Source organism: Rhipicephalus sanguineus, chromosome 7 (genome assembly GCF_013339695.2).
Source record: "Rhipicephalus sanguineus isolate Rsan-2018 chromosome 7, BIME_Rsan_1.4, whole genome shotgun sequence".
Classification (NCBI taxonomy): Eukaryota; Metazoa; Arthropoda; class Arachnida; order Ixodida; family Ixodidae; genus Rhipicephalus; species Rhipicephalus sanguineus.
Window position 1 is genome coordinate 159,250,285 of NC_051182.1, and position 26,680 is coordinate 159,276,964.

Sequence of the window (26,680 nt, forward strand, 5' to 3'; positions counted from 1 at the left end):
TCCTACATCCTTGACGTCCTGGCCCTTTGCCGACGTGTCGACACCAACATGTCAGAGGGTGACAAAGTAAGCCACTTGCTCAAGGGAATTGCGGATGATGCTTTCAATTTACTAGTGTCTAAAGACTGCTCCACCGTGGACGACATCATCAAAGAGTGCCGCCGGTTCGAAGAACTGAAGAGTCGCCGCATTGCCCAGCATTTCGTGCGACTTCCGAACACGGCCGCTACATCATCTTGCGAGGACCTTCAGCCGCCATGCGGTCAACCGCCTACCAACGAGAGCGTAGTTCGCATCGTGCGCCGAGAAATCGAGGCGGCGTCGCCACCATCTTTCCTGACGCGGCCATCTGATGATCCTCGACCAACAATCTCGTTGATCCAGCAGGTTGTGAGGGAAGAGCTTGCAAATGTCGGACTGTAGCCGGTGTGTTCGTTGACGGAACCTCGTGTCAGTTCCATAACGCCTCCTCGTGCACCGGAAATGTTTCGCCGCTATCGTGACCCTGCCCAGTGGAGAACGCAGGACGACAAGCCGATCTGCTTTCGTTGCCACGGTGTAGGACATATTTCTCGCTACTGTCGTTCTCGCACCTTTCCATCTCGCTCGTTTTCTGGCTATCGACGTGACGACAACCACCGGCCCCTGCAGTTTCCCGCTCGTGACGGTGGACCATACGCTGAGGCTCCTGCGACATCGGTCCGACGCTCCAGCCGTTCGCCGTCCCCAAGCGATCGTCGCTCCCGGTCACCTCAGCCCCGTCGCCATTCGTCGCCCCGCCCTACTGGACGCCCATACTCGGAAAACTGAGCAATGCAGCTCCCGGAGGTGACGCTGCATTCGACCCCCGACCTGAAAACCCTCTGCTGACCCTCACTACGGACCAGAACCTGATTGCTGTGGAAGTGGATGGCCTACCTGTTACTGCCCTCATTGATACCGGTGCACATATTTCTATTATGAGCTCTGATCTCCGTGCACGATTAAATAAGGTCCTTACGCCGCCCGAGTCCCTATTTGTACGTGTCGCTAGTGGAGGAACTCCGGCTGTACTCGGAATGTGCACGGCACGTGTGAGGTTCTCCGACCGGCAGACGTCCGTTCTGTTTCATGTTCTCGCTCATTGTCCACATGATGTCATCCTCGGACTCGATTTCTTGTCTGACCACTCTGCTGTCATTGACTGCTCGGCCGGTGTTGTACAACTTGACTTGCCTGCGTCCGCCGACGTGTCGGAGGTGGTTCAGACTAAACTTTCGTGTGCTGAGGCTATTCGTCTGCCACCACAAGCCCTAACTTGCGTCGCTGTTGAACCCTATCCCAATGTACCGGATGGTGATTACGTGGTTTCTCCTTCTCCCAGTGTTCTACTGGCCCGCAGCATCTCCTCTCCGTACACAGTTGTAACTGTTACAGCGAACAAGACGTGCCTTCCTCTTCTGAACTTCGGATTCAGCCCTCAAGTCCTACCACAAGGCATTGCTCTTGCTACTCTGTCACCGTCGCACGAGTGCCAGATCTCATCGGTGTCACCTGAACTGCCCGTTGTCGTCTCCCCGAACCCACATAGAGTCGACGCAGTCACCTCTTCTACACTGCACAACAACATCACCAAGATGATTGCCTCAGAACTTTTGCCCTCTCAAGTTAAAGACCTCAGTGATCTCCTTATGATCTACTCTGACATATTTGACTTCGACGGTAGGCCCTTAGGTCAAACCTCGCAAGTCAAGCACCGCATAGATACCGGTGATGCATCTCCAATTCACAGGCGTCCTTACCGAGTTTCACCATCAGAGCGCCAAGTTATTCAACAGGAGGTCGACAAGATGCTCACAAAAGGCATTATTGAGCCTTCTTCGAGTCCGTGGGCTTCCCCTGTAGTCTTAGTTAAAAAGAAAGACAACACCTGGCGTTTCTGCGTGGATTATCGGCATTTAAACAAGATCACCAAAAAGGATGTCTACCCGCTTCCTCGTATCGATGATGCCCTGGACTGCCTTCATGGTGCTACCTATTTTTCTTCGATAGACCTACGCTCTGGTTACTGGCAAATCGCCGTAGACGACCTCGACCGTGAGAAGACTGCCTTTGTAACGCCTGACGGTCTCTACCAATTCAGAGTCATGCCGTTCGGCTTGTGCAATGCGCCGGCCACGTTCGAGCGGATGATGGACACGCTTTTGCGCAGCTTTAAATGGTCTATCTGCCTGTGTTACCTGGACGACGTCATTGTATTTGCCCCCACCTTTGAGTCTCACCTCGACCGACTTTCGTCCATTCTTTCAGTGTTTCGTGCGGCTGGGCTACAACTTAATTCATCGAAATGCCACTTTGGCCATCGCCAAGTTGCTATTCTCGGGCATCTCGTTGACTCATCTGGCATCCGACCCGATCCCGACAAAGTTCGCGCTGTCCTCGATTTTCCTGTACCAACTTGTGCCAAAGACGTTCGAAGTTTTGTGGGCCTATGCTCACATTTCCGACGATTCGTCAGAAACTTCGCAGATATTGCCCGCCCCCTCACTGATCTTCTCAAGAAAGATGTGCCATTTTGGTGGGGTCCTGAGCAAGCCAGTGCTTTTTCCCACCTCATTACGCTGCTCACCACACCGCCGATTCTCGCCCACTTCGACCCGTCTGCTCAAACCGAGGTCCACACAGACGCTAGTGGTTACGGCATTGGCGCTGTGTTAGCCCAGCGTCAATCCGGTCATGATAGTGTCCTTGCGTACGCCAGCCGGCTCCTCTCCCCTGCCGAACGCAATTACTCTATTACTGAGCGCGAGTGCCTGGCGCTTGTATGGGCAGTTGGTAAATTCCGCCCCTATTTATATGGTCGACCTTTCACCGTTACCACAGACCACCACGCTCTATGCTGGCTTTCAGCACTCAAAGATCCAACAGGGCGCCTAGCTCGTTGGGCTCTGCGCCTCCAGGAATTCACGTACACAGTGGTCTACAAGTCCTGCCGTCTGCATCAAGACGCCGACTGCCTTTCTCGGTACCCCGTTGACGATCCAGACCACGTAACGGATGACACGTCCATCTGCATCTCCTCGCTCTCTGCTTTCGGCAACATCGGTGACGAGCAACAGCGTGACGCGTCCCTACGAGATCTAATCACCCGCCTGAATACTGACTCGACGGACAGTTCGCTTCGCATGTTCGTCATCATAGACGGTATCTTATACCGCCGGAACATGCGCCCAGTGGGACAGGAACTACTAGTTGTAGTACCCACTCATCTCCGCTCGACCGTACTTCAGCAACTACATGATGTACCAACGGCCGGCCACCTTGGTGTTGCCAGAACGTACGACCGTGTCCGCCGACGCTTTTTCTGGCCCGGCCTCTACCGTTCCGTACATCGTTATGTCGCTTCTTGCGAGTCGTGCCAACGCCGGAAAAGGCCAGCTGTACACCCCGCCGGGCTCCTTCAACCCATAGACATACCTGCTGAGCCTTTTTTTCGTGTCGGCCTCGACCTTCTGGGACCTTTCCCACTTTCTCACAACGGTAACAGATGGGTCGCCGTCGCTACGGATTATTCTACCCGTTTTGCCATTACGAGACCTCTCCCGAGCAGCTGCGCTACAGATGTCGCCGACTTTTTGATACAAGACGTCATCTTACATCACGGCGCTCCTCGTCAACTCATCACAGACCGAGGCCGCTACTTTTTATCCAAGGTAATCGAGGACCTACTTCGCTCTTGTGCAACCAAGCACAAGCTTACAACGGCCTATCATCCCCAAACAAACGGACTCACAGAACGTTTGAATCGCACGATCACTGACATGCTCGCCATGTATGTCTCGACTGATCATCGCGACTGGGACATTGCTCTACCCTTTGTCACTTTCGCTTACAACAGCTCGCGCCACGACACTGCTGGATATTCTCCCTTTTACCTTTTGTATGGAAGAGAACCGACCTTGCCGTTCGACACGCTCGTACCCATCCCTGACCACATCTCCACCGAATATGCTCGCCACGCTATCAGCACAGCCGAAAAGGCCCGTCAGATCGCCCATCGACGCCTTTCGGACTCTCAACTCAGCCAGAAACATAGATACGACAGTTGCCACCGGAACGTTCGCTTCAATCCGGGTGACCTCGTTCTCCTGTGGTCTCCGTCTCGCCATGTTGGCCTGGCCGAAAAACTTCTGCCCAAATACTCCGGCCCCTACCGTGTGCTACGCCAGGTGACTGAGGTTACCTATGACATCGCCCCCCTGGACCCTACGGCGCCCTCTACGTCTTCAAACGTCGTCCACGTCGCTCGCCTGAAGCCGTACCTTTCGCCCACGACCTGCTAACAGGCGCCGAGTCGGCGCTTTCGCCGCCGGAGGTCGATGTAGCGGGGTTGCAGCTATGACTATGGTAAGGTGTGCGAAGAAGAGGCAGACGACGTGTCGGTGTGCTGGAAGTAACAACCGCCATCTTGACTGCTGGACCATCCTACACTGTAAATAAGTTATAAATATATTCGCAACAATATTATAAATCGTACTGTGACACCTGTATACAGGACGCGTATATTTGGGAAGCATGAAAGTTACTTTCAGTGCAGCTCCAAGCAAAGGCGTGACTGTGTGGTAGAACACCTGCTTGCCACGCAGACGGCCTGGGTTCGATTCTCACTCGGACCCAACAATTTTATTATTTATTTTATTTGCAGCTTTTTCCATTTTTCGGTCACGGACAAGATGATGATTTTTCGCTCACAACCAACGGCCCCGACGCCGACGGCGGAATTTCTGCGATACGAGCTCTTTAACGCTATCGCGTTAAAAAAAAAAAAAGAAGACTCAGGAGGGGCGAAGCATGTAGGGAAGGGTGTTTCAGATCCACTAACGTGAAACCCGTGGAGGGGCGAAGCATGCAGTGTGCGCCGGTATTTCGCACAGCAAAATCTTTACTCTTTACTCGCCACCGGACCAATAACGCACCATCATTTTGCAGATATGTTTGAAGAAGTGGTGTTTAAATAGATAACTTTACCGTAGAGATGCATGTTTATGTCTCTGGTTTTAGAATAGAAGCCTCCAGGATCGCAGGCATTGAAAGCCTTCTGCACTTCACCTGGTTTGGCACTGCCTCCGTGATCGGCACGCCTTTGACCAAACGACGAAGTCATGTGATGACGTCATCATGCGACGTCACGTTATGTGACGCCATACGGCATCTAAGGCCTTAATAAAAGAAGGGCATGCGGAGGCTAATGATGAGGACAAGTTAATTTGTGTGGGTACAGGCGTTACTTGTTCTTTGTTATAGTTTCTTTTGTTTGCTTTGACTGTAGTACCTATAATCATTACCATCGCCCTTCAACGTCTACTGCGTTAAATGATACGTGTTATTGACGTTCGTGTGATAAAAAGATAATAATAATGTCTGGGGTTTTACGTCCCAAAACCACGATATGATTATGAGAGACGCCGTAGTGGAGGGCTCCGGAAATTTCGACCATCTGGTGTTCTTTAACGTGCACCTAAATCTAAGTACACGGGCCTCTACCATTTCGCCTCCATCGAAATGGGACCGCCGCGGCCGGGATCGAACCCGCGACCTTCGGGTCAGCAGCCGAGCGCCGTAACCGCTATACCACCGCGGCGGACTGTGATAAATAGACGGCGCGAGCTCTTTTTGAGATTAACTAACTTCAATTCTGGGGTTTTACGTGCCGATAAAGCATTTTGATTCTATAGGCCACGAGGAAGGAATGATGAGGGACCATGGATTAATTTTCACCATCTAGTATATACGCATCCGTTACCCCAAAACCACTATTAATAATAACTGTTGGGGTTTTAAGACCCAAAACCACCATCATGGATGCCATAGTGGAGGGCTCCGGAAATTTCGACCATCCGGTGTTCTTTAACGTGACCTAAATCTAGGTACACGGGCCTCAAACATTTCGCCTTTATCGATAAACTTGAACTCTATTAAAAGTATCCGACCGCGCGACCTTTCGATCAGCTGTCGGGCACCATAACCCCTGGATCACCTCGGCGGCTTATCCCAAAACCACCATACCAGCCCTGAAACGTGTCTGTAGCGGTCATGAAAAGAAGTCATGTTTCGGACAAAATCTTTATTATTTGGTTTTTGAAACAGCACGTCATCTATTTTAAGGTTGGCCTAAAAAAGAGAAAATTCATTATTTGAATTTTATAAGTAAATTACACTTCTACAATGTGAAAAAAAGATGCAATTTCACGGTGACAAGAGGCCCGACATAATACGAGAAAAATAGAAAAACGAATCATTGGTAGCGACGCCATCTTGAAGCTCCCAGAACAGCTCTTCATGACTTCATTGCTATCGACGGCGTCCGCTGAGGCCTATTTAGTATCGGCAACGTACGTTACATAACACAGGAACCAAAGACTGAGCTAAACAAGATTTCATACTCTTTAGGTTGTAAAAATGGCAATATTCTTTGAAGTTTGTGACGTCATGCTGACACCGGCGCCGACGTTTCGCCGCAATGTAACAAAGAATAAAATTTTGATCAACATTTTTTTTCAGCTATCAACAAACTACCACGAGATCGATAAAAAGCATTGTTCTGAAACAATATTTTATTAGTGTAAACAGCTTTAGTGTCCCTCCTCAATGACACTTCTACGGGACAGCAATATTGATTACCTCTCACATTGCAGCAACTGCCGAGATCCTTCGAACTGCGTGACGTCACAGATATTGCGAGAGGCGAAGGGAGTCCCGCGCGTACATCAAGAAATCAAATATTGTCCAACATTTTCACTTCTAGCTTGATCAGTGTATTACTGTGAAGCAGACAAATCTAACATTTTTAAGTTCTATTTTATAAGTGTAAAATGCTTTCGTGTATCATCTCAGTGTCACTTTAATACGACATATGTTTCAACGGAGCTGTTTGTTGGTCGAATTTGGTATTTGCTGAAGGACATCATCAACATCAGTTTTTCCCGTGTTTCTCCAATCAACTTGGTCCTGTGCTCACTGCGGCCACTTTATCCCCGCAATCTTCTTAACCTCATCTGCCCACTTAACTTTCTCCCTTCCCTGGCGCACTTGCCTTCTCTTGGAATCCAGTCTGCTGCTATTAATTACCGGCGGTTATTAAGAATCACAGAGTGGAGTCCAAGAGACTGAAGGGCATATTTTGTCTTATAATGTGACACACGCAAGAGGAAGACAGACAGACCATTGCGGGAAGACCTTAACGCAATTGGGGTTGCGAGAGCAGCGTAGGAAATACACGGATAAGTGTACAAGTTCTGGCTTTCGGGGGCAACGTTACAAGAAGGAAGCCGTTGCTTAAAGGAGCCCTGCAACGCAACACTTTTGAACTTGGTAAAAAAAAATGCTGCCGATCGGTAGTCGATGTTCCTGTGAACATGTGAGCTAAACATTATAGCGCAGCACGCGGCATGCAATTTACAACCAAATTTCAAAGTCAGCTTGAATTCGCTCCCTCCCCTCTCGACATATGATGACGTGTACCCAAAGTTAACTGCGTCATATGCCCCAAAGGCACATGGACACGGCCATTGGCTGATTTGAGCATCGTGAGCTCCATAGTTACCCGCTGCTAGAATCCGCATGTTCAAAGGAAACAAGAAAGAAAAAGTGCTGAACGTCAACACGCCCTGTAGTACGGACGTAGCTTCTTTCCCCTTTGTCTTCCCCCTCCCTGCGTAGCTTTAGGAGAGCTCGCTGGTACGAAAGGAGAGAGAAAGCGCCTAGAGCGTGCTACAAATCCCTGTAACTCCGCTCGTACTTGATGGATTCTAAAACTTTTTGTGGCAGGCGATTCGTGAGGCAATAAACACCGATAATAAGGTAATTCGATGATTATCTTGAAAAGTGTTGTAGGGCCCCTTTAAGGAGCGAATGCAATGGGCATTGGTAGCGCTCCGCAACCACCTAGTTCTAGTTCTAGGCATTAATAACGTTTGCTGTCGGGCTAGTTGGTGCATAGCTGAACTTCAAGTGCGCTTGTCCGTGTCTTACGTGCCTTCTACGTTCCTGTCTTAAAATTCGCGCCATCAATTGAAGTTCTAGGCATTAGTTTATGGCTTGGGCTTGCAGTGTCCTACGCCGCCGTTCTCAAAGCGTTGGCCAGGATTGTCCAGGACGCAGTGGTAGCCCTCCGAGCAGGGGTCCCTGAACAGGCTGTTGCATTCTTCGTTGGGACACTGTGGAACAAAGAGGAGCTTGCATGAAATCAGAGGCTTAAGAAAGGACAAACAATCATTGCGTTAAATAACAGCGATACGCACGTTCTAAGAAGTTCCAAGAACATTTAGTAGAGTATAGGTTAGCGCTAGTTGGTGTTGATGATCTATAACGTTGTTTTTTGCGCCAAATCAAAGTGCACAAGGACACACAAAGATGAACCGTGCACGAGCGCAAACTTGCAACTGAGATTTATTCGAACGGACGTTACTAATAAATGTAGACGGACAGTTATAAAAGCAAACAATAAATATGAGCAGAAAGCACAATACGTGCGCATTCTCCTCTTATTCGTGACTACGATATATAGACTGGACCTGCACCAGCCGCAATACCATAAACTTTTGCTGATAGCTGTTTAAACTAGAAAAACTTCCGCCCAGCCAGAGAGAGTTTTGTCGAAGGCGTTAACATTTAAGCATACAGAATATGTAAACGCACAACGCATTAGGCATACCGTATTTTCTCGCATATAATCCGCATTATGAAACGGAAAAATGTGCTTCAAAAGTGGGGGTGCGGGTTATATGCAGGGGTGGGTTATACGCGAGAAAATACGGTAATTTTTATTCACTGAGTTTGGTATCGCGAAATGTTGATTTAGGCGCGGAACCCAGAGTAGCGTTTTTTTTTTTTTTTTTGATGCTGCATCGCGGCTTCCGTCATGGATTGCCAAAAAAAACGGTGACAAATTTATTAATCTCTATACTGCTTAACTTTCAGTTCAAATAAAATTTATTTCTGTTTTTGTGCGAATGTATACTCTCACAGATAGACTGGAAAGAACACGCAGAACAAGAAGATGGCTTTCGCCTTCGAATTTTACTCGGCAAATACATAAGGAACCCTGCGACTTTTGACGGACTTAATGTCCTAAACAAACCTTTAAGTAGCACTACGCTGCGCTTTATTGTTTTCTGCTTTGCTAACTGCTCTTGGTACCCTGAGAAGCTGTATTCTTCGGTATTTTTCCACAGTGGCCTTCAGCACTCTGTACTTTGTGTATGTTGTAAAACACTCTTGACTTATTGGTCTGCATTCTTTATGAGCTTACCGCGTGACAATAGTCGCAGCAGCCGCAGTATCCCTTGTAAGTTCCGCAGCTACATTCGAGCACCTCGCATGTTGACGGGTCGCATACTACGCCGGCACACTGTGGCGGCGACGTCGCTGACACGCTGTAAGAGAGAACGTCACACTTACGTCACACTTACGTCACACGCATGTCGCACGTATACGTCGCAGGCATGCTCTGCGATCGCCCACTGCTTTTGTAATAAGATATTTGTATGTCGCAGATTAATAAAATTTAAGTTTAAAAATAATGACATGTGGGGTTTTACGAGCCAAAACCACGATTATGAGGCACACCAGGGGCGCAGCTAAAAAAGTTATTGGGGCGCGCGTTTGTGTGAGTGCGTGTATATATACACTTGCATAATGGAAAATTTCGGTGAGGGGGGGGGGGGGGGGGCTTTGCACCAGACTTGTACACGTTGCAGAAAATAAGTAACCGATTACAATTGCAATTACTTCCTTTATTAGGTAATTGATTACAGGGGCCAATTACAGCTCCAGAAAAGTAACTGAGCAATTACAGAAATGTTATCGATTACTTTTGCGTTACTTTGCTTCAAAATTGTATTGCCGTAACACAATCACACAAGTTTACTCGAACTACAACGAACTACTGTGGCTTTCATGGTAGAGAGAAGGTAGGGAGGCTTACTGTAGCTTTTGTGATATAGTGTTACATGTTGTCAATCGTCAATAGGAGTTGTTTTATTTCAAAGTTGTCGTCGCTGATACTTCCACGTTTCCTCCTTAAGAGGTCAGATGCTACACTGAACACCCTCTAAATGCATGCGCTGGAGGGACGGACGGTATTATAACGTAAGAACACCTTGTGCACCAACTCGTAGTTGCGCAGTGCTTCGATGCTAGTGTCCATGCCCTCTATGAAGCGTCGGGTTTCGCTGTTGCTGGCGCTCGGGTAAGGCGTTGCAGCTAAGGCCAAGAAAGAGGTGAAAAAATAAGCGCTGCGCAGAGTTCCTCATCAGGGGGGGGGGGGAGGTTCATCGCAGCGCCCCCTCCACCCTACTAAGCCAATGTATGGGACAGATTTTGAGCCCCCCCCCCCCCCTCTTAGGTGATTGGGGTGAACGCCCCCCCCCCCCCCCCCCCCCTGTGCGTACGCCTATGCCTATGGGGCCCCCCGTCTGACAGGACGGGCCGACATCAGAAATTCTTGGACGCCGGCAAATAGCATCAAGAAAAACAAGACACACGTTAAATGAGAATGGTTTTTTTTATAAGTTTCGGCCACGGGACCGGCCTTCGTCAGAATCCTGGGTGACGCTTTGGATTTGGCAGTCCGGTATGTTGCGACGCGTTCAAATGCACGAATGCAAGAGGTACCGTTCATAGTGTGCGCCTCGAACGCGTGAATGTGTTGTCCTTTGCACTCGCACAGTCTCGCTAAATCCCCTCGTTAAAGCCCAGACCTCTACCTACAGAAGGTAGCAGTGGCGTAGCCAGGGGTGGCAGACCGAGCCAGTGCCCCCCGCACGAACTTCTTGTTTTTGCCATGGCATACAGAGCGCAAGATGACATTCGACCATGTCTGCCTGTCCGGCGCCCCCTCCGCGATTAGCTCTGGCAACGCGGCCCGGAGCTAATCGCGGAGGCCACGCTTTGGCGTTGTACTTGGCTGCAGAGGCCTAGAGGCCTAGATGGCGGCTTCATCCCTGCCAAAGTAAAGTCAAAGGGGATTTACGCCAAAGTTGAAAGCAGAAATGACGCGTTCGTGCCAAGAAACATGTTTGAGAATGTTCGGCGTAGTGCTTAGCGCGCCAGGCTTCTGTGCTCGAAAGTAGTGAAATCGGAGGTTCGAACTTTTTTCTCAATTCCTGTCTGAGCAACCCGCGTGACCATTTATTGACGTCAGTTTCGTGACGGATCCGGTGGATCTAGGTGGATCCGGGGAACCAAACACTTTCGTAAGAAAAAGGTAAACGGTCCAGATTACTGTGTACACTACTGTGGGAGATGAGTAAGCTATACCTACATTTTCACGTGGTTACGGATACGTTGTCAGGTGCGGGCATCTGTGTTCACGCATGAGAACAAGGCAAAAGTTTCGGTGTGTTTAAAACAAATGAGAACGACTTAGACTACTATAGTCCATCTCACAAACTGTTTGCAGCACTGTGGAAGCTACGGGGCTGCTTAGCCAATAGGAAGAGCGAACACGCCTCACGATGTATTCACCCGCGCCGCGTCGTCTGCTCGGCCTGTCTGCGCTCACGCGTTGGACGAGTAAAGTGAGCACACGATAGCATTCAACGCTCTTAGCGCTGGGCAGATGGTATCGCCCCCCCCCCCCGCCCCCCCCACGAAAAAAAAACATGGCGGCAACCGTCGAAGCTGGTTTCTTTCGCCTTTTCTGGCCCGCAAGTTTTAAACCGACTCTCGTGTTTACGTTATAATTGCGTCCTGACGCTTCGAAAGCAATGCATTCGTGTCTGTTTTGCACTGTTTCCAAGATTCAGTCTCAAATTCTCGGGAACGAGGCTTAGCAGGCGTGGCTGAACAAACAGCTGACCTCAATATTAAGGAGAAAATGTACCTTATACTTTGTCCTCAGCGTGAGACGACACAAAGCGATAGATGATTCCACCGTTTATTTATTGATGTCAAGACAGTGGGCAAGTAGCAAACTCGAGTTCTGATCGGAGCGGGCGATCGCGTCTGCATGGGCGCAGCCATATTGTTTCGTCATCACAATTATCGGCAGTTACCGATACAATGTTTAAACGCTCATGACGTACATGCGAATCGCGATTAGCGTATCGCGCGTTCGTGTGACGTAGCAAGTGCCAAATAAACGCTGTTGTCGTAACTTTCTCAAATTATAATGCAACTGCAAACACAACTACGTTCTGCTCCGCAAGCATGGGGTTTGCTTATAGCTCGTAGCTTCCACCCGGCTGCAACCAGCTTGCGAGACAAAGCATAGGTGCTCTACTAAGGGAGAGTGGTAACCTGTTTCTTGTACGAGATGCTCCATTGTCAGAATAAACATCGTGTGTTAATCGATTCTGTGCATCCTATCATCACGCACTTTACACACACGCCTGTCACTGCCAATGGAGCCAAAGCAAAGTGAAAAGTCGGTGCACGATACAGAACCAGGCCACCGTAGGTGCACTGGTTTCCATATGCCAATTTCTGCACGCATTGTTCAACGATCAAGTCGAGGTGAACAATATACCAGCCGCGGTGGAGTCAAAGCATCTGTAGCTTATATTTTTTATTTCATATATTTCTTTATAGAGTAATATAATCGCTATTTTTTAAAATCTAGTCATGCAGCTATCTAGCCTATGATCAAATCAGTTCCGAAAGGAAGGAAACAGTTCATGGTCTATCGTTAGATACTATAGTCGGTGACAACCTAAGAATAAATATAAGCTCCGCCCACGAGGCCGCATTGCTCATATTTTGCATGCCTCCGCGCTACAAACGAAGTAGTTCCTAAACAATGGCAATAATTTTCACTCATATAAACCTTATTTTGCAATACTGCACTGATATTGAAACAAAGAAAGCAAAGCTAGATAAAATAAATTGTGAAGGCACGGAGTGCAGCGTCAGCATAACAATATATGTGTTGTTTAAATCGCACCCCCCGCCGCGTTCATCTCAGAGTCTATACGAAAAAGTAATGTACATCTCAAAGGCGATGTTTCTGAGCAATACCTAATATGGTATTAAAACAAAGAATGCCAGATTTAACATAAAACTTAAAATAAAGGAATCATTATTTTACGGTTTCACAGAACAAAACAGGGACATTAATCACGTTTAATAAGGTCGTTTGTAATTTTTTGCGAAACTCTCGCCGCCAGTTTTTTTCACTGTCTGCTGTAACTATGGCAACTGTGACTCAAAGCGAAGTATGGCGAAATGGTCTGAGAATGCCTATGTGAATTTCGACTCTGGTGTTGCCGTAAATACCGCATTTGCGTCTCTAGTCGCCGTGCTTGTCATCGTGTTTGAGGAAGACGCCAAGGCTTCATTTGACGTCTTGTTTCATCGAAATAAAAGCATGTTGTACACATGGCGTTTAACTGTGGGAGCCATTGCGTGCTTTTGCCGTTCACGCCAAGAAGGTGCACGCGACTAAATTAGCATTGACTAAAAGCTTTACGTGGGATTGTTTCTCGCTTCGACAACTTGCACTGGCACTGCCATTACCCCTTAAGCCCTTGAACGTTCAAGTTTTTAGTTAATTTATTACTTATTTATTACATAACTGCGCCACTCCAGTGGGAATTACAGCAGGGGGGGGGGGGGCACTTTTGCTAGAAGAGGGGCCCCTATCTTCTATATATGTGTGTATCTGTGCGAATGTATTTATATCTATACGTAGATTGTGAAGAGGCTGTCATCGGTTGCCGTAAGACAAATAGGAAAAGGATACACGCTTCTCAAAAGACAGTTTATTTGTCAACGTTTCGATCGGGGACCGATCTTTATCAAGGGAAAATTTACGAGGCTTCGATGCGCTTTTATAGCATCGTCCTCCGTGCAGGTAGAGCGACAAAAAAAAAAAAGAAAGAAATGTAGAAATGAAAAAATCATCAGGCCAAAAGATGACAAATATACACTCACACATAGAAAAAGCACGTGCATCCTCGAAGAAAAAAAAAAGAAAAACATATAGATGTCTCCATAGGTAATCTCGGTGGACACAATCAGTAAGTATGTACATTCCTTTCTTACATTGTCAAGCCCCAGCTCTCCGACTCCTCCTTCCTCATTTGTTCGTGAAGCATAGTGAGGGGGTGAGGCTTTACAAGAAGGGATAAGCGCTTAAAAAAGGGGTCTATGCACTATACGCTTCACGAGTTTAATATAAACAAATTATCACTGCGTAATACATGCGCACAATACACGCGAAATGCTAAAAAACGCACGTTAGACAAAAACAAGGATTCCAAATATGATATCGTGAAATATGATGCAACGCCATTAAAAACAAACGCCTTTTTTTTTTCACTGAATAATGGTTTTAGCGTCGTCACTTAAGTTACGATCACGATCCATGCAATCGACGTGTCACAGCGAGTGCATCATTTCACGTTTCGTAAACAACGATTACCTCGCACTGGCGTTTCTCATTGCAAGGCGTTCGTGCATCGAGCGCGATACTTACGCGGCGGGCACTTCAACCTAGCACATGATTCTGGGCTGGTGGAACTAAATTTCGTTGATACGGCGCAACTGCGCCAATAGGCACACGTCACATAATCACAAACGCATCAGATGACCACAATTATCTTCTTATAATGCACACACCACTGCATATTCTCCACACCTGGTTTGTTTACTTTCGCATTGTGTTGCGCTAACGGGTTATGTTGGTCGCTCTCTTTCTCTCACTCTTCGTCCGCACATACGTCACTCATATAGGCACAGCGCGGCGCATATCACAATAGATCACCAAGATTCCCACGTTGCGAGCTCCAAGTAAACACACACACGCACTTGTGGCGACGCTAATGCCATGGCTTTTGCGTGCGGTAAATCGTACACAGACGCGCACATTCCGACTTCACTTTCACTTCACTGCCCACGAATGAACGCGACGACAATCGCCGATGTGGTGACCCTAAGATATGCTTGGTGTATCCGAGCGACGGAGGGAACACACGCAGTGTTGCAACTTGACGCTGCCGAAACGACGGAACGCGCTAAAGCGTTGGAAAACACTCCGAGCTGCTGCCACTTCGGTGCACTTCAAACGCGGCAGTCACAGGCTTCTACTGCATCGGATGACGACCGGCGAGGATGATGCTGGTTACGTGCGGTTAACAGTAGGAAATAGCTTCTTCTGGAAGAAACAAACACCGCAGCAAATTCGAATTGACGCATCTCGGTCTCGGCGCAGCGGTACCTCGCCTCTCGTCGCGAACGGCGCCATGTTGCATTTTTCATTGGTTCGTCTTAACCGTTACGTCAATGTAAAGATCGGCCGTAGTTGGACGCGCATAATACAAATGGACAGTGGTATAGTTTACTTTTTATTCTTAGCTTGTCACCGACTATAGGTGATCCGTGTTAACAGACAGATTAAACGCAGGACAATGTGATTAGGTGGAGAGCGAGCAGCATTGTCGTTGGGCTGATCTAAAGAGGAGCTGAAATTCAAGCTAAAAGTAGCCAGAAGTAGCCATGCCGTATAATTTTAGCTCCCAGTTTGTTTCCAAACAGAACATTAGCAATATTATGAATGAAGTTCTCATTATTCAACAATAAATAACATCATTTCAAATACGCAAAAACGCATAACAAAAAGTATATAATTCCCTCCCCTCTTGGTTGGTCTCCAATTCACAGGTAAGTTGTTGCTCATACCCAGTCCCCCGTATCGGCGTCTCCTAAACTCTTGATTTTGATTGACAGAAGTTCCGTAAGGTAGAAAGTTAAGGCGAAAGCCTTAGATGCCTCATGAAACGCGAAAAGTGACAGTCAGTGTCGGCGGTGTCAACACGAGTGATGTAAATATCATGCATTGACGTACGGCAGCATGTGGCGTCATCATGACGTCACAGGTCGAAAAGTTTGTGACGTCATCATGACGTTATTGCATGACATAATCGTTTCGCCAAAGGTGGGCCGATCCCGGAAGCAGTGCAAAAGACACTTTGGGTTCAGAAAGCTTGCGAAATGGGTGGCGGGTCAATACAATTGAGTAAGAAGAAAAAGAAGATGGCTTTCACCATCGAACCGTCTTAGGCAAACGCATAAGGGGACGATGTGATTTTTGATAACACGTTCTCCTTGGAATATCGCATTGCGTTTCAAAGGTTGATCTTTATAATCTAACGGCACGTTGTTGAGGCAGAATTGATATGCGACTGAGTGTGTTTCACCGGTGCCGATGTTTTCCTTTCCGGAATGTTGTAGGTACCAGAGGTTTGTATTGTAAAGTCAAGGGGACTTGCTTCCAAGCAGTGCTTGAGAGGCAAGGGTTGATAAGCTCAGTTTAGGACGCGGCTGCACTGGGCATATCTTACCTGGCGAGAGCGATGGCGATGAGAAAAACGGAAACAAAGGCGGCCTTCATCTTCTCACTGCGAGTAAAATAAACACCAGTCGCGACAAATCAACACTGCAGGCCTGCTCAAAACACGCAGCACAGTCTCAGCGAAAGCTGGAAGAGCATCCTTTTTAGAGTCCGTCTCTCTTGGGGCGACTTGTATACGAGAACAGTTGCAAAGTAATCACTTCGCCATAAATCATGATAATTTTGCGATGTAGGGAAGTGCACACTATGCCATCATTCATCATTCGGCGGAGAAGCGAGGTACCCTCTCCGCGTCTTTAAGGCAGCATGGCCACTTTGTTGATGCTACGTGTGACAACAATGAAGAATTACGGCTGAGACTTTTGTAATGGGTGGGAAGCTTTAAACCACCAACTTGTTATGCTTATTGCACTGTGTGACGCCTGGCTGTTGTTTCACTCTTCTACCACGCTATAATACATCTGTCAACGTGATTCCTCGCCCGACATGACACCTAGACAGGCGTCATGTCAGGCAAGGCATGACACCGTTTATTGACATGATGCCTGTATAGGCGTCATGTCAGTAAAATAGACATCAGTCGCGACAAGAAAGCTACAAACATTATTATTCAACGAATGAAGGGAAATTAAGGGCTCGTTTGTCTTTGTGGTACACACAGCGCTAATGAGAACCAACAGACACTCAAGCCAAGAAAAGTATAGGGGACGTTATTTGTAGTAATTATCGTATAAATGCGAATTAAGCTGGGCGAAAGAACAACTTGCCGCCGGCAGGGACCGAACCTGCAACCTTCGAATAACGCATCCGACGCTTTAACGCGTCCCCTACACTTTCCTTGGCTTGACTGCCTGTTGGCTCTAACAAGACACTATTAGTATGATAGGAATTTCCATCAACTATATACAGTGCAATCCTCCCTTGTGCAGTCCTGAAAATATGGGACGTTTCTCACCTCACTTCTCCTTCCTACAGCTGAAAGATCTTCTTTTCTTCTGTGGAAGACTTCAGCAAGTGCCCTTATATATGGTAGGAAAAAGTTAGGTCGCTGTCTCTACTGATAGCGACAACAGAGGAAGGCTTTTTCAGCTAAAAGCAGAAGCGTCCCAGCAAAAAAAGAAAAAAAAAGGTACTGATAAAACGGCGCACCTTTCGCCTAGTATGCATGGTTCGCGTGTGGTTCACTGGACGCTGCGTCTCGAGTTGGTTGCTGCGTATGCAGGATGAAAGTCGGTAGTTCTCGCCGATAACCCGTGAAAAGGCTATTGCAGAAAACAGGCAGTCTGTGTACTGCACGCTTGGTGCATGAAATTTAACTACGCTTGATCCGATCGCTAATTAGTAATCATAGCGACAGCTATAACTTGTCTTTCACTTAAACAAATTATGTAGAGCTACAGCAAGTTGAACTAGGTGGTACGGATTCATTGTGAAAGAAATCGGTATACAGACATGGACGCAAAAGAAGAAATCAGAACAAGTCTGCCGTGGTGGCATGGTTACGGTGCTCGGCTGCTGAGAAGAAAGTCGCGGGTTCGTTCCAGGCCTCGGCGGTCGCATTTCCATGAAGGCGAAAAGGTAGAGGACCGTTTACTGAGCAATGTCAGTGCACGTTAAAGAACACCAGGTTGGTCCGTGACGCGTGAACATAAATGATAATCATCATGAACTAGCACGCGCTCTCTTCAACCTCTTCTTCATCTTCGTCCTCTCCTGCTTCGCTTCCAGAATCATTTCTCCTGCGTGGCCTCTAATAACTCTGATGGGTGAGAGAACGAGTACAGAGAGAGAGAGAGAGAGAGAGAGAGAAGGAAAGATAGACAAAGGAAGAGATAGAAAGAGAGAAATTCTTGGCAAAAAAAGAAAGTCTTCACGAGGCGGGCTTCCAACCCGCGTTCCCACGATCCGAAGGCGAGTGTATTAACCACCCGGCTATCCAGGCACGCTAGCAGAGCACAGCATAGCCTTGTGTAGTATGGCAAGGGAGTGGGAAAGGGAAGTGAGAGTTAAGGAAGAGAGTTAAGCATAGCATAGAAAGAATGAGAGAGAAGTGTAGAGAAAGAAAGGCACAAAGAGAAGAAAGAGAGAGAATCAATAGAGAGACAGAGAAAGACAGAGGAAATGGGAATCAATCGTGAGAGAGAGAGAGAGAGAGAAAGAAATAGATATATATATAGAGAGAAAGAAATAAGTAGAGATAAACAGAGAAAAAATGACATCGAAAAAAACAGAGAGATAAAGAAATAAAGAAAGGAAGAGAGAAAAAAGAGAAAGCCGCCCAGCTCCGCACTTCCCTCAGGCTTGGCACCATTAGTGCGAAGCTGCCTTTATTATTATTATTATTATTATTATTATTATTATTATTATTATTATTATTATTATTATTATTATTATTATTATTATTATTATTATTATTATTAGAAATCAGAACACAAACGCCGGAGTTTTTGTTGTTGCGCGCGGTTTTTCATTAGGGGGAGCAAAGTGTCACCTCAGCGCTACTCCCCCCCCCCCCCCTATATTTTACCGACCAATTGATGCCCTTGCTGTCAGAAAGCATTGCAATCAAGGGGGAAAAAGGTGGCTGCCCCCTCACCCTACACTTTGTGCGCACGCCTACAGCCGTGTCACTGTAGTGAAGGTGTCGTGTCATTTGTGTGTCCTCGGTTGTCTTTCCTGTGTCGTTGTCGTGTCCCTGTGTGTTGTTGTCGAACATGGCCAGCACCGCTTACACCCATTGAAATACACGCAAAACCTTATCCTCGTGCGTGTGTACTCGTTTTAAAACGGTTTCATGTGGCTGCGTTCATGGAGTACTATGTGCTTTCGCTGCGCCTTGATTTTGTGCGTACAGAAGGCATCGGAAAGGCAGCGGAAGATAATAGCTTGATATGCAGTCGTGAACAATTATGAAAGGGAACGCCGAGTTCGCGTTTAGGTATAGATTACTCAGGAAGTGCGGATGCGAATATGACGTGTTAGTTTGCAAGAAGTATTTTTCCTCTTCTGTATTAAATGCTATGAACACTTTAGCGCTTGGCAACTGCATTAAGCCAGAAGTGGCCTCTTGATGTTAATTTCGGTGTTCTCTTTCATATCGCTCACGGCTGTACCTCCTCCACCACTTAAACGCATGACGTCCTGACTTTTTAAAACTATGCGACACTGCTTCAACGACAGTAAATGCATGCTGAGTATTTCGTAATGCTAGTAGTGGTTACGTACCGCTGTGCATACGTCGGTCGCGTGTGGTTGAAAAGCATCCGACGGCTCCTGAAATACCATTCCACCAGGAGTAGCAAGAACATAGTGTAGTTTTTCTCTTAGGAAGTTCATAGAATTTCTGGCTTCATTCCTTTTTATTTTCAAAAACAACGTAACTTACTTCGTTTATGAACACTTAGTGACATTGTCCACTCCATGACGCAACCTGTGACGTCACAGACCACCGCTTCACAAGTCACTCTCCTTTCTTTGGCTATTGCAGCATCACCATGCGCGCGGGGTCTTTGATGCCTGTTTTGTTCTGTTGTAACTCGACTGCTGTGGAGATATTGTGGTATACAGCACCTAGCTGCTCCATTTTTTCACATTGTGTCATCGCTACTGATTGATACTATCGGTGAGTTGGTAGGTTCTCATACGGTTAAGTACTCGTCTTGTTATTGCTATTCTTGATTTAATAAGGGACACTAAAGTGAAACAATGAATCGATTTAGATTGCTAAATTGTACTCTGAACTCTTGTTTATTAATAAAGGAGAAAACCAAGGTCACAGTTTCATTTTTAAATATCGCGCCGATGTCGCGCGTGACGCCACAGGTTTCAAAGTGCATTTTTCGTCTTTTGATGACATTGGCTCAACGAAATTTCCTGAAACTTGGTATGTTAAATTTGTGGTCCCCTCAGAGGCCAATGTGCTTCATCCTTACTGATTAGGAACTACACAGGACCTAGTAAACACTGTCAGGGTCTATGACGTCACGGCGTTTAGTGCGGGAATTTCAACGTGGCGTCGCCATCCGCATGATCTTTTTGTGCGTTTTCCAGCTTACCAAGCGTATTTTCGCGGCAAGCGCGGTGATTTAGGGATTGTGAAAGATGAATTTACTGATATGAGAAAAACCGTGTTTCTTTTTTTTATTAGCTTTATCTTCACGTTTTTATTTCTTTGTATGTAATCGAAAATGGTCAAAGTTCGCGTCCAGGTAACCCTTCATACAAGCGTAAAATTTACGAAGTCTGCGAAGTGCCCGTTGAATCCTCAGGGGTGCAGCGTCCTTGCCCGCCGAATTCAAAGCGCTTGGAAGGATCTTCCAGCACGCATCGGTGGCCTTCCGTGCACCGGTCTAAGATCCACGAGTTGCACTGATCACCCGGACACTGCGCGAAATAAATAAGAACAGCAGGAAATGAAATTCGCGAGAGCACTCCAGAAAAACGCTTAAGAAAATCAACAAAATAAGGAGAATTTTAAGGGCTCGTTTTTCTTTGCTAGACACAACATTAATTAGAACTTTACCTTGGCTTTCTTGTCTCTTAGTCAATTAATGTGTCTAGCAAAGAAAAACGAGCCCTTAAAAAGCGAGGGCCTCGCTCTGGCAGAATGGATGCCTACAAATAGCATCCCCTATATTCTTCTTGACTTTTTTTTCTCTTACTTCTAATGAACGTGAGTAAATCAAGCACACACCTTCAGAAAGTTGCTATGTCTATGGTTTAATTTGAGAGAGGGGAAGTGTAGAGGCGGGAAAGGTCGCACAACAGGAAACGGACAAGAGAGAATACGCTGAAAAGTACACACTATCAACTTAATAGTCTGACACCGACGCTTATCTTTCTATACCACCCACCACGCGCACAATACCGCGAACAACAGAGACAAGGTTGCTCCGGAACTAGCAGAGGGTATGTACAGTACGGTTCACTGTTAAAGGGAACACTCGAATGAGCAACTTTAATTTTGCTGGCCCCCTAACTGCCACTGGATGCGGAAAGATTCTTCGTGCACGTTACTAGTCTATCATAAGGGTTCGGAAGTGTCAACCACCAGTAGTGTTATGCAAATCTAAGCCATTATGCTTTTGTAGGAGAGCGAAATCCGGACATACCCGAAACGCAAGTGTTCCCTTTAACAGTGGACCCGTCTGTACATAGGCGTGCGCACGAGGGGGGCAGCCCCCCTCGGGGGCAACCCTACGCACGCCTATGGCCATGTAGTTAAAGAAACTTGGAGACCAGCCTCCCGACGTTGTCTCTTTACGCGAATGAGTTTACTTTTCTAGTTGGTAAAACGTGACATAAGCACTCTTTTCTTTCCATGTAAGCTCTTCTGTCTGTGGTCTCGTACGTATGCTCGAGGGTATACGAGGCGAAGCATCGGGATAACAAAATTCAGTTGCGCATGTGCGCTTTCCCATGGTCCGTGTTCTTGTTCTGCGCGTATAGGAAAAGCCTTTCCTGTAGCTACGCACCAACTAGCCCGACAGTAGGCGTTACTAAGGAAGTCCAGAGACATTTCCCCGGAAGTCTGAGCTCACATTTTCTACACGCTCCGGGGCAGGTGTACACAAGTCGCAAGTTGTGGTACACACTTCTACAGTGTGTTTCGAGCGGGAGCGAGGTGGGTTCACAAAACCCGAGATGCCATTACGGTGACGCCCAGGAAGTTCTCCTTGAAGAAGTCTGTAAAGCAAATTGCCTGCTCGTCTAGCTCACATCCGGGAGTATAAATGATGTCGTCCCCTCAGTCAAAGCGCGCGCGTAACTTCATTCAGCTTGTCTTTCTCGGTATAATGTCTTCCTCATAGCCGTGCGTCGTGAAGAATCAGTCTAGAACCGTGCTGGCCAGGAAAACAAGGCTACGCCTAGTGTCGTTTGCGTTGCGTAACGATATGCGTTTGCACCGCCTTCGGCGACTCTCTTGGCGAGTAATCCTATGTAGTGGCAAATCTCTGGAAGTTGGTGCGGCGAGATATTAACGAGAGCACGAAACGTGAGACATCTTGCATTAATAGGGAGCTTTCGAATAGGGGCCCCAGCAGTTTGGGGCCCCAAAGTGCTTTGCGTGTGCTGGCTTTGCGTCAAGCAGGAGGTGAGTTTTCGAATAGCTTTTTACGCCGAGTGTTTGCGTCCTCCTTGCGCTTGGAGTGCTCTCACGGCCAGAAAGGCAAACTACGATGAATAATAATTAAAAGATGGCACAGAAAATTACCTTTGGTACACGCCTTCTTTAATATTTTCATTTGGAAGGTGTAGTGGTAATGAATTCACTGGTAATCTCCATCGACTGTGAGAGCCCACATTCATGCCGTCTTCATCCAAGACAATCCAACTTCTAGCTACCCTAGCCAGGTTAAGCCTACGAGCTCTAAAGTCGGCAACTGATCTTAAAAACGTGGACTATTTTTCGGCCAGTCTTTGTTGCGTGCGTGATATCTGAGAAAGTGACTGTATCTGTCAGCGTTTTTAAAGACGATAGTCTTTCTTGGGGAACTTAAACGCAGAAATTTTGGTCTGTCTTTCTGTCTGTCTTTCTGTTTGTCGGCACGTCACTCGATTCAGCCACCCGGCCAAAGTTGAACCACTTGCCGAAGGGCCAGCCACCTTGAACGGCTGACTAGGTTCATACTTGTGTACATTGTTGATCAAAAAGCAAACATTACGCATATCTGAGGCTGAGGCGCAACATCACTAGGTAAGTATTAGGTGGTGTGTTCCTTTAATAGAAAATACATAGATAGGTAATTCTAGAGATCCTAGTTTCTTAAGCTGCGCTGAAAATGCGACTGCGCTGAAACTTGCCTTCCTCCGTGCCCTCTGCACGAGCTCATTGTTGTGTTTCGGTTTTGGTTCAGTATTGCACTGTACGAATGCCATGGGGCGCCGCTCTGGCATTTCTGTTTTACCCAGGCGACGTGTAAATAAAAGAGCATTTGGAGAGTACTCGTTGAGTGCGGACGTTTCTTCTGCTTCGGCGCTTCGCGCCAAACTGCGTGTTCGGGCTGGCTGGCGTCCCCGCCAGTCGCGTTGGTCACCGCCGGTCTTCGCCTGCTGCTGCTCCGGGATTACAAGTCCGCAACACAGCACTCATGTTTCCCGACGTATTGCAAGATGTCGTCTATATCTCACGCAGCGCCTCTTCTATCGTCTTTGGACGACATTTGCACCGAAGCACGGAGATACGCGGCAAATTTTTAATTCATAATGTCACCCATTTCTCAGAAATCGGGTCAGTACATTCTTGGCTGAGAGCCGTCACTTCAGTGAGTGCCGCCATGTTGTTTGACTCAAAGCTTCTGGGGCAGGCTTTGGGGCTCCCGCTAAATTCAAGAAATAGCGTCCCCAACGCAAAACCCATACGCTGTTCGGGTCGCGAGCAAGCGCAGTGGATTCGACGCTATTTCTTTGGGGCCCCTAATGCAAAACTCCCTAATGTTACAGGGCTCTCATACAAGCTGATATTTTTGTTAAGAAACACGTGTTGATGGCAGTTGGCAGGTGAAATGTGCGTTGAAACGCATTGCTGCTCACTGTAAAATGTCCTGAGAGCGTGCTGAGTGAAATAATTTTGAATCCCTTCTTTTGTTCCGTCAATAAGATTGCGCCTAATGCGTGCATAGAAGCAACAGCACATCTGTTCTTTATTTTTAAAGGATGTTGAATGCTTGTTCAGCGTACGTACCGAATTAGTGGTCCTCAAGTAGCTAAAATCGTCTTATCTGTTCTCTTATCCTTGCTATCACACAAAGGGTGTTTCAGCTAACTTGCGTCTAGTGTTACAAAAACAAACAGATGCGCTACGCATATGTTTGTTTGCCCAGTATCGGAGCCAATTGGCCCAATATCTGAGCCGTGCGCAACACGTCAGGATATTTTTCCAATCCGCAAGGCGGACTAATTAACAAGGAGCGTTTTATTAACTTTTTAATTAGTAACTACAACGATAACTCTTCAATGAAAAAGTTTACGTACTTGTTCTGAAACGTCGGAATATTTCATACATACGAACATAACTATCAATCCGATAAACTAGTTAAGTAACCAAAATTTTCTAATTAACATTTAAAATTGTAACTCTAACAAACATATTCAATAGAAAAGTTGTAAAGTTTGTTCAGCAGCTCCGGATTATTTCATCTATGCTAAGATAACTGCCCTGTATAATTTTTTCTAGCATTCCTTTGAAGTGCGCGAAATTAAACAGTATACTTGGAGAAAGTGAGCTGAGACGCCCTGCATGTATTGGCCCACCTTGTAGCAGATGTCGCAGCAGCCGCACTGGTCCTTGTAGGTTCCGCACGCGCACTGCTTTGGTGGGCAGACGTCCGGGTTGCACGTGACGGCTGCGCAGTTCGGAGGTGACGTCGCTGAGGAGCTGCGATGTTTCAAGACAAAAATCTTATATGGCTCATGAGTATTTTAAAAAAAACATACCAGGTCGTGGGTTCGACCCCTATGAACGGCACTCCTAGTTTATTTTTCTTTGTCATTTGATCGCGTTCATTTTTCTGACGTATTTCCGTGACGGGAATACGAAAGTCTTGGCGGACCCCTGCATAAAACACTTTCGTGTTAAAAAAATGGCGTCCGGCGTTGAGAACACGAATGTTGCCAGAAGCCACATGTGGCGCATATCCGCATTACAAGGGTGAGAGAGACAATTAAAGTTCACTTTAGGACCACAGAATTATTGTTATTGAAAGGTGAATCAAATGTGAATTAAAGTGAATTAAATTAGCATGTGTATGCAAAGTGGTTAGGAGTACTCATCAAATAAGCTGAATCAAATGTGAATTAAGGTGATTTAAACGTGCATCACATGACTGACTGACTGACTGACTGACTGACTGACTGACTGACTGACTGACTGACTGACTGACTGACTGACTGACTGACTGACTGACTGACTGACTGACTGACTGACTGACTGACTGACTGACTGACTGACTGAGTGAAACTTTTATTGCCGGAACAGTGTTCCGGAGCGTGTGAGCTCGGAATCACCCGAGGTAGAAGGGACCCCATCCCGGAAATCCTCTGGCCGCGATAGCCTCCCTGCTTTGGCATGCGAATGAAAGTAAATGTTAATTAAAGGTGCATTCAATATTAATTAACAGTGAATCAAATTAACTGATTTAAAGTGAATTTAAGGTGAGCTAAATGTTGTGAATTATCATCGAATCAAACGTGAGAGCGTAGAATTTCACCTGTGCACTCCATAGTTTTAGCTAGATGGACTGTCAATTTTTCCTTTTTAAGATGCGGCCATTTAGAACAGCTGTAGTGGTTTGGACGGTTGATCTTCATTGTAAGCTTCGCATTTAATTTTGGCCCCAATTTTCACAAGCTTTAAGAAAAGAGTGACGTTCACTGTGCGAGTCTTGGTACAAAGATGCGGCCAGATATAAATGGCTAGAACACGAGGCTTGGTAAAAGTCGACAGACATAATTTGTCAGTGTGTATTCTATAGGCACTGAACAGTCTGAACAGTATTTATAACTTTGAGCCAATCAAAAGCTTCGAATAGGTTGGTTCATTGTGTCAAACATCGCACTCACCTTGCTATGACCACCGCGACGAACAGGAGTGCTGTAAAGGCTGCGTTCATCGTGAACCTGGAAGTATTAATTTTTGTGCGGTTTCAGTAACAGGCAGTGTTCATGCACTGGCACAGAAATGTGACAGTTGCATTTGCCACACGTTGCGTTTATATTACGTTATATATTATTATAGCTCTAACTGCTCGTCCGAATTACAACTCATTAACTAACTAAACAACCGACCAGAGGTGGCAAAATGAGCCCTAAGAGTAGTTAAATTACATTACAAATTACAAATGGCCATAAGTAATAACTTTACATTACTATTATTTTCAAAAAAAAAAAATAAAGAAATCCTTTAGAAATTACTTTTCCAAACCGATTTTTCAATCGAACATCGCACAAGTTTGATAGGATTGACATTTTTACACGCGTGCAAATGACCAGATGTAGCGCGAGCCGCCGCACGTCGCTTCATAAAATAGTTTATCCCATTATTACAGATACAAAGAAAAGCCAAAAGAAAGCCACGCGACCGAAAAGCGAATGCTACTTACCGTGGTTATGAAAGCGTGCTATTCCGAGGTTCAGCTGTCTCCGCTTCAGCGCCGGCAGCCAAGATGTAAAGAGTTAAGTTGTTTTGACTGGGCGCGGCGCGTCTTTATATCTGCACGGGTGGCGAGAAAGTAGCAACTGACACCGCCAGCACGCTTCGTCTTCATTTTCGACGCAATCGCGAGGTTGTCTTGGAGCTGTTCCAAAGCGCGGCACGACCTTTTCCCGCTTGACCAGGTCAAGGCGACGCCA

General features: G+C 46.7%; 3 protein-coding genes across 3 annotated transcripts in view; 1 reads left to right on the forward strand and 2 right to left on the reverse strand.

Moving 5' to 3' along the window:
* Nucleotides 1–26,680, forward strand: part of LOC125759165 (lysosomal alpha-mannosidase-like) — a 122,411-nt gene that overhangs the window by 39,504 nt on the left and 56,227 nt on the right. The window lies entirely within an intron of this gene.
* Nucleotides 6,095–16,372, reverse strand: LOC119400396 (8.6 kDa transglutaminase substrate). Its single transcript, XM_037667417.2, has 3 exons — nucleotides 16,320–16,372; nucleotides 9,290–9,413; nucleotides 6,095–8,195 (listed from the first exon to the last, which is right to left on the reverse strand). The coding sequence occupies exons 1-3, from the start codon at nucleotides 16,367–16,369 to the stop codon at nucleotides 8,070–8,072; spliced, it is 300 nt and encodes a 99-aa protein (XP_037523345.1). The 5' UTR covers nucleotides 16,370–16,372; the 3' UTR covers nucleotides 6,095–8,069.
* Nucleotides 20,465–26,614, reverse strand: LOC119400392 (8.6 kDa transglutaminase substrate). The gene is made up of 4 exons (XM_037667413.2): nucleotides 26,431–26,614; nucleotides 25,892–25,948; nucleotides 24,584–24,707; nucleotides 20,465–20,713 (listed from the first exon to the last, which is right to left on the reverse strand). Exons 2-4 carry the CDS (start codon nucleotides 25,939–25,941, stop codon nucleotides 20,564–20,566), a joined length of 324 nt encoding a protein of 107 aa, XP_037523341.1. The 5' UTR covers nucleotides 25,942–25,948; nucleotides 26,431–26,614; the 3' UTR covers nucleotides 20,465–20,563.

Bases quoted from the DNA above. Each gene is read 5' to 3' on its own strand.
- LOC119400396 (XM_037667417.2), bottom strand. From the start codon at position 16,369: ATGAAGGCCGCCTTTGTTTCCGTTTTTCTCATCGCCATCGCTCTCGCC. The intron at 9,414-16,319 runs GTAAGATATGCC...TCTCTCTTACAG, and splicing joins ATCGCCATCGCTCTCGCCAG to CGTGTCAGCGACGTCGCCGC. The intron at 8,196-9,289 runs GTAAGCTCATAA...TTTGTTCCACAG, and splicing joins GCTGCGACTATTGTCACGCG to TGTCCCAACGAAGAATGCAA.
- LOC119400392 (XM_037667413.2), bottom strand. From the start codon at position 25,941: ATGAACGCAGCCTTTACAGCACTCCTGTTCGTCGCGGTGGTCATAGCA. The intron at 24,708-25,891 runs GTGAGTGCGATG...GAAACATCGCAG, and splicing joins GTCGCGGTGGTCATAGCAAG to CTCCTCAGCGACGTCACCTC. The intron at 20,714-24,583 runs GTGGGCCAATAC...TATTTCGCGCAG, and splicing joins GCTGCGACATCTGCTACAAG to TGTCCGGGTGATCAGTGCAA.